Source organism: Epinephelus lanceolatus, chromosome 10, assembly GCF_041903045.1.
Source record: "Epinephelus lanceolatus isolate andai-2023 chromosome 10, ASM4190304v1, whole genome shotgun sequence".
Lineage (NCBI taxonomy): Eukaryota > Metazoa > Chordata > Actinopteri > Perciformes > Serranidae > Epinephelus > Epinephelus lanceolatus.
The window spans coordinates 35,825,033-35,837,957 of record NC_135743.1 but is presented as its reverse complement, the minus strand read 5'-3'; the positions used below and the strand labels follow the sequence as shown (position 1 = coordinate 35,837,957).

The 12,925-nt window shown below is 39.8% G+C and overlaps 1 protein-coding gene across 1 annotated transcript; it reads left to right on the top strand.

Moving 5' to 3' along the window:
- The first annotated feature begins 488 nt into the window (after positions 1-488).
- On the top strand, positions 489-9,853 carry atp6v1c1a (ATPase H+ transporting V1 subunit C1a). Its single transcript, XM_033639576.2, has 13 exons — positions 489-628; positions 1,119-1,279; positions 1,911-1,978; positions 2,999-3,084; positions 4,164-4,258; positions 5,029-5,120; positions 5,353-5,451; positions 5,579-5,647; positions 5,865-5,957; positions 6,185-6,278; positions 7,207-7,304; positions 7,448-7,574; positions 9,138-9,853. Exons 2-13 carry the CDS (start codon positions 1,148-1,150, stop codon positions 9,234-9,236), a joined length of 1,152 nt encoding a protein of 383 aa, XP_033495467.1. The 5' UTR covers positions 489-628; positions 1,119-1,147; the 3' UTR covers positions 9,237-9,853.
- The last annotated feature ends 3,072 nt before the right edge of the window (positions 9,854-12,925 follow it).

Sequence of the window (12,925 nt, the reverse complement as noted above, 5' to 3'; positions counted from 1 at the left end):
TTTGCCAAATGTAAACCGTCCAAATCACCAAGGTTTTTTTCAACTCCAGGATTTTATCTCCAACTTTTAACTTCAACTTTCAAACATCAAAGGGTGAGTTTTTTTAAACTAACTAATTTATGATGGAGTATGATGGAGTCAAGTAAAAACATCTGTAGCTTCAGGGAAGGTCAAACAAAAAGAGAAGAAGTGAAGAACAGTCCCTTACTGATCTATATACTGTTGCATTACATTCACACAGTCTTGACACAGTTGTAGAGTGTGTCCTAGTTATTAAGACACTCCTTTATCTAAAGGACCTGGTCTCTATCGCATATATTCGCAAGCATCTGCCCTACTGAGGTGTCCCTGAACCTGAGCATCAAACTCAGTCACAGAAGTCAGAATCAGACTGTTGTCATCTCAGTGATTTGCCCTGCAGTACCCACTGTCCACCAGCTGCGGTCGCTGCTGAGATCCCTCAGTGTACAGAGGCCTTCCGGTTCCTCTGGCAGATCAGCTGACTCTGATGCTGCTGTCAGGAGACCTCACCAACTGTACTGAATGGCAACTATGAAAATCATCAAGCCATAGAAACACTATTAACAACTACATTTTTCACTTTAACGGCCACACTTGTTATTCACAGGTGAGTGAAATTGTTAAACAATAGCAACAGCCACCTGCGTTGTTGTTGTGAGCAAAGCTAAGTGGCTAACGGTAGCTAATCCCTGCTGGTTGTTGCCTGACCTTAACCATCTTTCTTGTCAGATTCGGTTTGTATATAGCAGCGTTTAGTTCTTATTTATGGCTGTGTAACGTTATGTAGCAGTGAGGGAATGAAAATATGTGGTGTTGTCAAAACTAACGCCAGGTTGTAATGGACTTAAAACACCAAATGAGCTGTTGTTGCTAGTGTAGCATGATTTCATTAGCTTAGTAGTAAACAGAGTCAGGACACAGAGTACAGCACACACAGCTAACTAAAGACAGGAGGTATTTAAACATAGTACTTCACCTGTACTGTAGCCAAACCAGTGCTGCTGATAAATAGACAAACGCAGTCTTTGTTAATGTTTTATTCACTAATGACCTGTATTTCAACACCACCAGTAAGTCTAAATCCAGTTTCCTCTCAGTTATTTCTAGCTGCACCAGTGCTGTAACCATGACAGAGTTTTGGTTGATCTCTGCTCCGGGAGAGAAGACCTGCCAGCAAACATGGGACAAAATGATGGCAGCCACTACACGTACCAACAACCTTTCCACCAACCACAAGTTCAACATCCCAGACCTCAAGGTTAGCATAGATTTTTGGGCTTCTCTGCTCTTCACAATTTTATACTTTTTCTCCCATGCTGAAGCACAGAGCCATTACTTTGCTGTGATTGATTAATAGACTCAAGTAGTTGAATGTGGACATGCATAATTTGTTGTTATTTTTAATCTATTTAAAAACAAAAAAGAAATTGTGGTTTTACATGTAAAAGTAAGCTAATGTTAAAATCACTCACCTTAAATATCCACTGTCAAGAATAAGCTGATTGTGTGTATGGGAAGCAGTCTTTACACAGATCTGTTGCCTGCATGTTGAAGCGTTAGTTTGGTAGCGTTTTCGTCCACAGAGCAGCCCAGCTCCTCTGGTTCGGGTCCTCTCTCTGTGCTGAAGGTGAAGTAACCCCGCTGACCTCGCAGCCACATGGGCCTGCAATGTTCTCCTGGAACTGTTAGCAATGCATCAGTGGCTCTGGACAAAGAGGCGCCATCATAAGCACATAGGGCCCCCTGGATGTCACTGTAGGCGGATTGAACCCTAGATGTCACTATTAAAACACAACCCTGCTGACCCCTCTTAAAACGACACAAATCTCACGACCGATGACACAAAAGTCATAATGTGCTGATGTTTTACTTTTTGTGTTCACAAACAGGTGGGGACACTCGATGTCTTGGTTGGGCTGTCGGATGAACTGGCCAAGTTAGACTCCTTTGTTGAAAGGTATGCTGCCTGCTGTATTCTGTCTTAGAATAAGCATAGATAATCTCAGTCTCTGAGGAATTATTGTTCTAGTGATTAAATTGTTATTTTATAGGGCTCTCATAATCATGTTGAATATAGTCTGTTATGAGGGGCATGTAAAAAAAAAATCTCCTAACCTTGCAGCGCCCCTGACTCTCTGATGTAGCCGGTTTACCATTCCTTAATCTCTTCCCTTACCTTGTAACAATGAGGAATTTCACAGGGACCTGAGGCTAGCGGGCCTCTTAGTCTAAACTTGGCAATTTACAGTTGGGTGACACACCAGCAGCTCTTTCTTTGGTCATATTTATACCCAATGACTGTGCCGCAACTATGTTTGAGTGCCATTTATAGTCTTTTGGAAATATTGACATCCAAAACTCACACACAGCCTTTACTGCCTGAGCTTTGCTTTGCTTCCTCTGTAGATATTTCCAACACTGTGAGAAAGACCAGCTTTGCAACATGGTTTCACTTGTCTGGCTAGTACACTCTGTCTTTTACCAATTTCTTTTTGGAAATTTCTGCCCAGCAGAGTTGCAGCTATTAATGCCCTTATTGTTTTTATTGAACTTTCAATTATTTGGATTTGGGTTACTTTGTCATTATTTAAACAATAAAAATGTCTTATAGATAGACAACATTAAACCTAAGTTAACTTTCTTATGAAGATTATAGACCTGAGATGTGACTTGGCTCTGAATCTTTCCATGGCTTCACTACTGTAGACACAGTTCTGCTTTGATGTGATGCTGAACAGAGTGGTTAAAAACCCTGAACCCTTCCAGTCTGCCATATTATAAATTGCCTTGTCAGGAAATTACCTTAACAGGCATATGTGAAAGGTTTTGATGTGTGTGTGTGTGTATGTTTGTGTTAAATTTGGGGCATGAGGTGGTGGTGGTTGTGTGAGCAGGGTGAGTGTGCGGTTTTCGCTGGCTTTGCGCATGCAGTTTGTGTTGCTGTGGCGCGTTTTTGATGTCTCCTGGCTGTTCACAGTGTGGTGAAGAAGGTTGCTCAGTACATGGCTGATGTGCTGGAAGACAGTCGAGACAAAGTACAGGAAAACCTGCTGGCCAACGGAGGTACAGTGATGGTTACAATACATTATGTCCAGAATATTTTAATTACCAAGAAAGCTGTGGGAAAATTTGAAGCATGTGTAACCGTACGGTAATGATAATTACGACTCAAGACACATTGGTCCTGTTTACACCTGGTATTAACATTCGTCTTTGGTGATCAGATCACACATGGACAACAGGTGTGAATGCACCTAATGAGCCCTCAGTGTATCTTGAGATCCTATCGCTCAGACCACGTTCAGAGGTGGTCTGGGCTATATATGACTACATTCTTTCAACAGTGTATCCTCCTTTGTCCTGGCCCACATTGAAGGACCGCCTTCTCAGGTGACGTCCTTGCCCCCCCCCCCCCCCCCCCCCCGGATAAGCAAACCTTCTGCCATCTCCAGAGCCGCTCTCCCTGTGTCGAATTGTCAGTTTACTATCTGCCAGGTTAGCACGGCTAACGCAGCAGCAGCAGCTGTTAAATGCTGCCAACAAATGCACCCCGACATGGTTCGACTCTGTCGTTAAACCCGTAAATAACAGTATGTTACCCGGGTAATGCTAACAGTTAGCCCTGTCACTGTGTATGCGCAGGCGGACCCTCACCAGCTGTCCTGGGTGCAGAGGTCACACTCCTGCAGTAGAAAAACTGCACAATCTCCCGCACACTGTAACCTACAGACAAACTAATAATTACGCAGTGCCAGTGTGTATATAGCAACAACAACAACAATGCATTTGGTCTTTGTAAACTAAAATGATGTGCGTTATTTGCATACAGAGTGAGGAAGTGAGATCTGATCACATGTGGTCACTCGAGACTCGTGGACTAATGCCAGATGTAAACACACAGACTTAGAGCTGTCTACTTGTGATTGGATCACCCAAGATGCAGGTTAATACCAGGTGTAAACAGGCTCACTGATGTTGTTCTAAATATTCTTTACAGTCCTTAGAGAGTACTAACTAACAACTATCTGATGGATCAGATCTGAAATCACTGCAATAAAATTGTAGCTTTACCCAACTTCTGCTTTACTATGACAGCAAGCAGATGATAGCCTGACAAGACTTTTATTGTCCTTTTTTTCCAGTCGATCTTGTCACCTACATCACACGATTTCAGTGGGACATGGCAAAATATCCCATCAAACAGTCACTTAAAAACATCTCTGAAATCATCTCAAAGGTACGTCTCTCAGGCAGCTATAAAAGCGTCAATTAAGCATGTGAGGGTTTTTTTGTACATTGTCTTAATTCATTTTTTAGCCTAATTGGCAGTAGTAGAACTCTGACATAGGGTTTTGTTTTCACTTGTTCCATCCAATCTTGTGCAACTATGTTACTCTAAGGTCCTCTGTATAGAGGTATGCCATAAAAGCCATGTTACTCTGTATTTTATTTGTCAGTCTCAAAGTTTCATCTATATTTTCCCAGGGTGTCTGCAGGTCCTTCAGATGTCTTAAAATGTCCTGAATTAAATTTGATGAATATAAGGACTTAAAAGGCATTAAATAGTCATACATTTCCAGTTGTGAGGTCGTTATTGCCACAAAGCTTTAATCTGATTTAATTTGTCTGTCTTTTATGTCTTATTGTCAGAACGAGTTAAGCTCTTCTGTGTGAAAGTCCACATTTCTGATGTTACAAATCTTTAAACGTACCACTGAACCTACTTTATACTCGCACTTACCTGTTGGCAAAATGTGTATTAACCTAACTCACTCTAATAACCATATTCCTACATAAAACCTTCCCCAACACAGCACCTCATGCATACTACTTACCTTTATACTGAATGCAAATGCAATGTTTGAATAAGAATAAGAAGAAAAAGAAGAAGATGATGATTTGTCTAAAATCAGTCTTAAGATTTATTAAAGATCATCTTAAAAAGGTCTTAAAGCTTTAAAAATCAGTGTTTGATGCCTGTAATCACTTTGTTTTTGTCTTTTACAGCAAGTTACCCAGATTGACAATGACTTGAAGACCAGAGCATCAGCTTATAACAACCTGAAGGGAAACCTGCAGAACTTGGAAAGGAAGAATGCGTAAGTAATCCACATTACAAATGTGCATGTCTAACACTACATTTGTACTGAAGAGTTTTCATAGGATCAGCCTTTTTAAGTATCAGCAAAGTGCCTTCAAGCTAAACTTCAAGAATCTCTGACCACATTTCCATGACCGTGTCAGCATGGTCTGAAAAGTCACCGTGACTCTGAAATGCTTGGTCAGCACTGGCCACCTTCCCTATGTCACGTCCAAGTTATGTGCCACCAGGGGGAGCTTGCTGACCAGGAGCCTGGCTGACATAGTCAAGAAGGAAGACTTTGTACTTGACTCAGAGTACCTCATCACTCTGCTAGTAGTCGTACCAAAGTGAGTATTATTTCTCTAGTGTGACAGGTACTGTTAGCATGTCTGAATGCAGACGACTGAATTGGAAATGTGTGGCATCATAATTCAGGAGAAAGATAAAAGAGATGCTTGCCCTGTGTTCTTTCAGGACGGCATACACTGACTGGCAGAAAACATATGAAACACTGGCTGAGATGGTGGTGCCTCGATCTTCAAAGTAAGTGATGTCATCATGTCAAATAAATATTAGATGAAACACATTTTGTCAGAAACACTGATAACAAGTATTGGCATTTTTAGCGGGTGGTTTGTTTCACGTGATTTTGATTTCGTCAGTATTTTTTTCTTATATTGAGTATGTATGCACCCATTCATCTACAGTTAGTCACAGACATCATTGCAGCAGTATGACCAGTACTTGTCTTTTCTTCCAGTCTGCTATTTGAGGACAATGACAGCGGACTTTTCAGTGTCACTCTATTTATGAAAGCCATTGACGACTTCAAGCACAAAGCCAGAGAGAACAAGTAAGAGTCACACACTGTTGTTACACAGGACTGTCTGATTCACTAACAAGAGGTGTGAAACGTCTACAAGCAAATATAAGCTTATTTCAAAAGAAGCCAGATTACAAGGCAAATATAAATAGGTCTTATTAAATATATCAACTCAGGTTATCATCAGTGTCTTTATAAAAACAGAAATATTCATGGTTGAATGAAGTTGAGTTGTGCCCTCTATGTCTTATTCCTAGGTTTACAGTGAGAGACTTTCAGTACAATGAGGAGGAGATGAAGGCGGACAAAGAGGAGATGACTCGGCTCTCCACAGATAAGAAGAAGCAGTTTGTAAGTGATGGCACCGGGAAGAATTTTTAGAAATTGTTTTCAAGTTGGTGAATAATTTCTATTCAGATACTATTAATGTCAGAAGTTGTTGTGTAGCTTTCTCTTAGAGACTGTGTGGCTTTTAAAACTTGCTCACTGATACAGTTCTGCACTCGATACTATAAGGCCTCCTTCTGATCTTTTCAAGAATTTCTTCATATTTTTTCTATCTATCTTTCTATATTTTTTTCTGATTACTTATTTACTGTATTTGGCTCCTTGATGTTTCTTGTTTGCACTATTCCCCCTGCCACCATAACAATGCATGCAAATTTCCCCTCTGTGAGACTAATAAAGGATCATTTTATCTTAATTGGATTAATTTTTAGTACATTAAGATAACCTTAAAGTGACTTAAATCCTGCCTGAGATAATGCTGAGGATTTAGTCATTTTATTTCATAACAGAGTTATTTTAATTTGTCAGAATGACCTTATGTCATATGGTTATTAGTGTCAGTGGGGTCAGTTTCAAAGGTTTTCCAAGTAGTAAATTACTAATCACTCCCAGTGACTGAGAATTGATAACTAAAAGCTGAAGAATGATTACAGTCCTGAAGTGTTTTTCTAAAAAATATTTCAGATAACACACAGCGAGCAATGTTTTTATTGGGATACATAGGTTTTTTTTTTTCAGTGTGCCATTTATATGAAAAATGGAGTGATTACTTTAAAAAAAAAAAGAAAAAAGAAAACAGCCAATGTAAGAAAGCTGTGCAGCCATGAAATCCACTGCAGTCAAAAGTGTTTGTCTGCCGAATTTGGTTTTGATAAGAAATGGACATTTTATCACATTGATTACAAATGTATTCTTCTCCTGTTTGGGTGAGATGGTAAGACTGCCACATCCAACAAAAGATATCAGTCCAATCTGTATCTGTTCTCTGCAGGGCCCACTTGTCCGATGGCTGAAGGTGAACTTCAGTGAAGCCTTCATCGCGTGGATTCACATTAAAGCACTAAGGGTCTTTGTGGAATCTGTTTTAAGGTACTGTGATCAGAAATACAGTCTTAATAATACCCATAAAACCATGTGTAAGCTGAACTGTCATCAAACAGTGCTTGATTCCTTTGCATTGGCAGTGGTTGAAAAAAAATTGATGAGAGTATTTATGTAATGTGTTCCTCCAGATATGGGCTGCCGGTGAACTTCCAGGCCATGCTCCTGCAGCCAAGCAAGAAGAACATGAAGAAGCTGAGGGAGGTGCTGAATGACCTGTACAAACATCTGGACAGCAGTGCAGCAGCTATCATTGATGTGAGCACCTCGATAATATTGTGTTAAGGTTCTTACTACTTATACAGGATCATAGCATCAAGAAACACACTTCATATCTTGGAGCAACTGACATGCGCTACCATTAAAACTTAATAATATGATCATCATGGCAGAAGTTACGATGTAAAATATGATCTAAGTAAGTTTTTAATGCATAACTTAATACAGTACAACATATTGTAACATATAGTACATCCAGGACCTAAAAGAATAATATCACAAAGTATCTTTGCTTCTTTATGTTTAAACTAGTGCAGTGCCAGCTCAAAACATGCTTTTTCAGATAGGCAGATTCCTTGACCTGTGGTATTGCAGCTTTTTCGAGAACCACTCATTCAAACAACTTCACCCTCAACACTGTGCTCCCTTGGGTCCTGAGCAATACACCTGGACCTCAAACAGTTAGACATGTATTATGATGTTTCAATAATGAAAAATATTGGAATAGGTCTTAGGACTTATGTTACTATTTTAAGGAACAGAGTTCTGAAAAAATATGTGCAACTCAACTGTGTACTACTTACTTACTGTGTAATTCTACTTTAGAAGACAACAGTGTACTACTACACTATATTCACTCCTGAAAAACACCCAAGTCGAGTCCACTTGAGGTCACAAACACTGTGAAGTACACTTAGCAGATGTGCTTGACCCAGTTTGCAGATCCCTGAAGCTTTGCCACTGAGAGCGCTGGTTGCTTGTTTATTCAAAGTTTATTAATATTAAATGTGTTGCGTGCCCAAAGCAAGTCCTCAGCAATACACCCGGCAAGTGTGAAGTAGATGGGATGAATGGTTCTTGAGATATGTGAAAGACACATTTTAATACAATTCTTTGCAATTATTTTAAATATAACTGTGACATTGTACTGTGTTGCTAAAGAGAACATTACTGTAAGCCGGTTTTGAGTCCGTAGTGTGTTCAGACTTGCAAAGTGACAAAACAAAGTATATACAAACCAGATTTTATCAATGCTAAATATAATTTTTGAGTGTGAAGGCAGTTTAATTGACATCTGAAATGTCATTAATTTAATACTTTCCTGTTAGTATAAGATGGTAAAGTATGCTAATTTGTTTATACTATGAGAATTAGCATGCAGCACTTACTATACAGAATCAGTATGTACAGTAGTATCAGTCTCTGCTTCCCATCCATCACTGTACCACAGAATAACAGGTGCTCCTTCTCATGGCCAAAGCTGGTAACTGCAAAAAAAACTCCACAACTAAAGTGGTTTTAGATATAAAGCTATATTTATTCATATTCAAGTCTTTTAATAATTTTGTGTGAATAAGTTTTACTAATAAGAAACTTCGCTGAAACTGATTTTTGGCAGAAAAAACACCCAAGTTTAAGTTTTGAAGTTTGAAGTTTATGTGGGGATGCCTGGGATTTAAAGGCAGGAATTTTTTTTAGCTAAGCATGAAATGTGTTTTTCTCCAGGCCTTCTCCTTTAACTTTTATAGGAGGGGCTCTTTTCTCAGTATTCGAAACGGCTGCTTACACGCATTAACAGTCTGCACTCTCTTCTTTTTTCAGTCTGCGATGGACATCCCGGGTCTAAACCTGAGCCAGCAGGAGTATTATCCTTACGTCTACTACAAGATTGATTGCAACCTGTTGGACTTTAAAGTTTAACACTTATTGTCTTTATCTTGAGTACTGATTAAGTTGGACCTTTGCTGGTGCAAACCTCCTCCTCCTCCCCCCCACCTCCCCCGCTGTGTGTCTCCTCACCGTCCCATCTCCCAATTAGCTGCTTGAACGACAACGCTGCATGTTCATTCCTTGTGGTGAAAAGGCTCGTCAGCAAGCTTCTCCCACTTTTACAAGCAAGGAACAAAAAAAAAAGACTTTTAATTATTGTTTTTGTTTACAGTTTGTTTTTCTTCTCAAGCCACACAGATAATTAGCTTTTTTTGACGTGAAGTGGATTAACAAATCATTTTGGAAAGTTGTATATTTACTGTCATTCCATTGCTGGTGTGTATTGATAGCTTGTGTATCGATGTTCAGAGATTTGTGTTTACATACTGGCGATGCTATCACCGTACCCATGGCAAACAGATCTTGTGTGTGTTTCTGAGACTGCAGGGTCACCCTTGCAGACACTGTGCAACAAAGATGTGATATGAGTGTGTGTTGTTGTCTCATGTTGTGTATATTTGCTGTCAAATAAGATCTGTATCAGAGTATTGTGTAAGCCATTGATTGAATTAATATGATTGATGAATAAATCATATCAAACACGTGAATTTGTCAACTGCTGAATAAATGAGCATGTATATAATTCTCAGATTTTATTGTGATTGAACAGAACTCAGTGTTGCGGGTGTGATATGGTGATGTGAATGTGTGGGAAATGAAAGAGACATGTTGGCTATATCTCTGTGTCGTAAGGAGAGACATCCTCTGTGAAGCTTTGTGATGACTCATGATCATATGCAGAGCTGCAGGCAACTTTAAGGACAGTTCCTCTTAAAGGAGAAATCATTTGGAAACCACTCAGCTGCAAGCAAATCCTTTAGTTTCAACATGGAGGACAGCTGGAGATACCACCAGCAGAGGGCATCAAATACACAGTGTCCCTACATGATATTTGGATTTGTTGGAAGGGTTTTGTTGCATGCCTTTAGTAACAAAATCTTACTTAAAGTATCAAAAGTATAAGTACTCGTGCAAAGTGTCCCTGCCAATGCTATTATTATATTCATTCATTATTATTGATGCATTAACATGTAAGTGGTCCTTTTATCTTGTGGTTGGCTGAGGTAGAGCTACTTTTAATGGCTTCACATACTGTTGGGAAATTTAATCTCCAACAGTGCATCATATTTTCAAACTAATTGGTTTTGTGAGTAAAATCTGATAAGACACTATCTTGCAATGGGATCAGTCCAATCGCGATACAGCGATCTGCCACTCAAAGTGTATGTCATCCACGGGCATAAAGTGAAGGGGTGGCTAATGGCCCTTTCCCTACTTCTTACCCCTTCTACTTCTGCCCCCCTTACTCAGACCACACCCATCTTCAAACACAGCCTTCATTTATATCTCAGCTACATCTTGAAGGGTTGTGATGTTATCTTGGGTCCACCCCTTGCTCCTCCACAGCTTCACCCATGAATCTATGGGCTTCACCCTCACATCCAAATATGGTCACCTCTGGCTCCAAAAAACAACATGGCCAAAACAAGATGCTAAACTTGACGTTTCAAAACGGCAATCCACAAACCAATGGGTGACGTCACGGTGGCTCTGTCCATTATTATAAGTCTATGCATAAATACTCAACTACTTTGGTAGTTCCTGCAACAATAGGTGCCACTAAGGTGCTAGCCTACTGTTCAGGCTAAAGATGAAACGCTCTGCGATGGAAATTATGTCATGTCATCAATCTGAATTTATCAACACCAATCAAGCAGGCTTAGACTGCCCTAATTAAAGGACTTAAGACTTAGACCAAGAAGAAGAACTGCTGCAATGAACCCACATGTTTATCAACAGTGAGCCAGTTGAGATGGTGGAGAGCTTCAAGTATCTTGAGATTGCCTTTGACAGTAAACTCAGTTTTGATCATCACACTAACAGCATCAACAAACGCTGCCGTCAGAGGCTCTCCGCCATCTGGAAAATCAGGGCGCACTCAGTTTCACCTCACTTTCTGCTCCACCTGTACAGGAGCATCATAGAACCCATCCTTCGCATGCTCACTGTGCTCACTGTCACCAACAGGAACACACTCCTCAAAATTGCACACAATGCTGCATGTTCATTCCTTGTGGTGAAAAGGCTCGTCAGCAAGCTTCTCCCACTTTTACAAGCAAGGAACAAAAAAAAAAAGACTTTTAATTATTGTTTTTGTTTACAGTTTGTTTTTCTTCTCAAGCCACACAGATAATTAGCTTTTTTTGATGTGAAGTGGATTAACAAATCATTTTGGAAAGTTGTATATTTACTGTCATTCCATTGCAGCCCCAGCCACTCCCTGAACTCATGCTCTACTCTACTCCCATCTGGCCGCAGATTCAGATCTCCGATTTGTAAAAAAAGCATGCTTCCGTAAGAGCTTCGTGTCCCCTGCCATCACTGCCCTCAATAACCTGCAGCAATAACACCCAGTGGACTCATGTTCTTGTGACTGTTCCTTGTGGCTATGTTTATGGTGACTTCATCGTTGTCTAGAGACAAATTTCTTCTAAAAGAGGACTCTGCACATTATTTATGGGGTGTCAACTCATTTTAGTTTATGGGCCATACAGCCCAATTTGATCTCAGTAAAACCACTGCATAATAACCTTTAGGTAACAACACCTCTAAATTGTCAATTTCTTTGAGCATAAAAAAAGCACATTCTGAAAATGTTCATCCATTTACAAAACAGATGATGAACAGCTGGAGATGTCTCAAGAAAAATGAGGGCAATTTCAACAAAATGTCTCAGTTTTCCCACATTCAGTCAGTCGACTGCTGCCTGTCATTACATGTGCATTTTACTGCACATTTGGAGTAGTAATGCTGCCATCACCACATCAAATTTAAGTGGATAATATCTCTATAATATATCTTTAAACATGACCACAGTATGTATTATTTGTTCTTTTAAAAAACTGTATTCTGATCAGGGTGAAAAATCCTCTGAAGCAGCATTTTAAATAATGTATGCTACTCACTGGCACCTCTTACCCTTCAGTGCATCAATATTAGGTGTGCAAATTTTGACCCTTTTGTGGGCCAGTTCTGGGCCACAGGCAGTATGTTTGACACCCTTGCTTTGTACCCTATTACAGTTTTACTGTCAAGTTCCCATCACACAGTGCAGACAGAGACCCAGAAACCACCCAGGAGGCCCACTCTGATATTACAACATGAATCCACGTTTTATGTGCACCAATTAGTTTGTGATAATTTAATTAAAAGTTCATTTATTTAGGAATATGCACCATGGGAACGATGTAAACTAGCTGATATTATAATTTGGTGGTGCAAATTCCTTTATAAAATGTATAATGAATCAAACCACTGACAAACTGACAGTGAATTTTAGGCTTTTGGGCCCCTGGGACTCAGGGAATAGCCTGTTTGGTAATCTAACTTTGACTCCAATGTGGTGGAGTGAACTGTAGGCTATCTGAATGAACCACACTGAATTTTCAAAAGAAAGAAGAAAAGATCATGTTGCACCAACAGTGATTTAATAAATCCAAAAGCCAGGAAATAGATACAAGGACATTTCGTGTGTGTGTGTGTGTGTGTGTGTGTGTGTGTGGGAGAGAGAGAGAGAGAGACAGGAGAGAGAGAGAGAGCGATCATGTGATGAAGGAGTG

Coding starts and splice junctions, on each gene's coding strand:
- atp6v1c1a (XM_033639576.2), top strand. CDS start 1,148: ATGACAGAGTTTTGGTTGATCTCTGCTCCGGGAGAGAAGACCTGCCAG. Junction 1,979..2,998: donor TTAGACTCCTTTGTTGAAAG/GTATGCTGCCTG, acceptor GGCTGTTCACAG/TGTGGTGAAGAAGGTTGCTC. Junction 7,305..7,447: donor TTTGTGGAATCTGTTTTAAG/GTACTGTGATCA, acceptor GTGTTCCTCCAG/ATATGGGCTGCCGGTGAACT.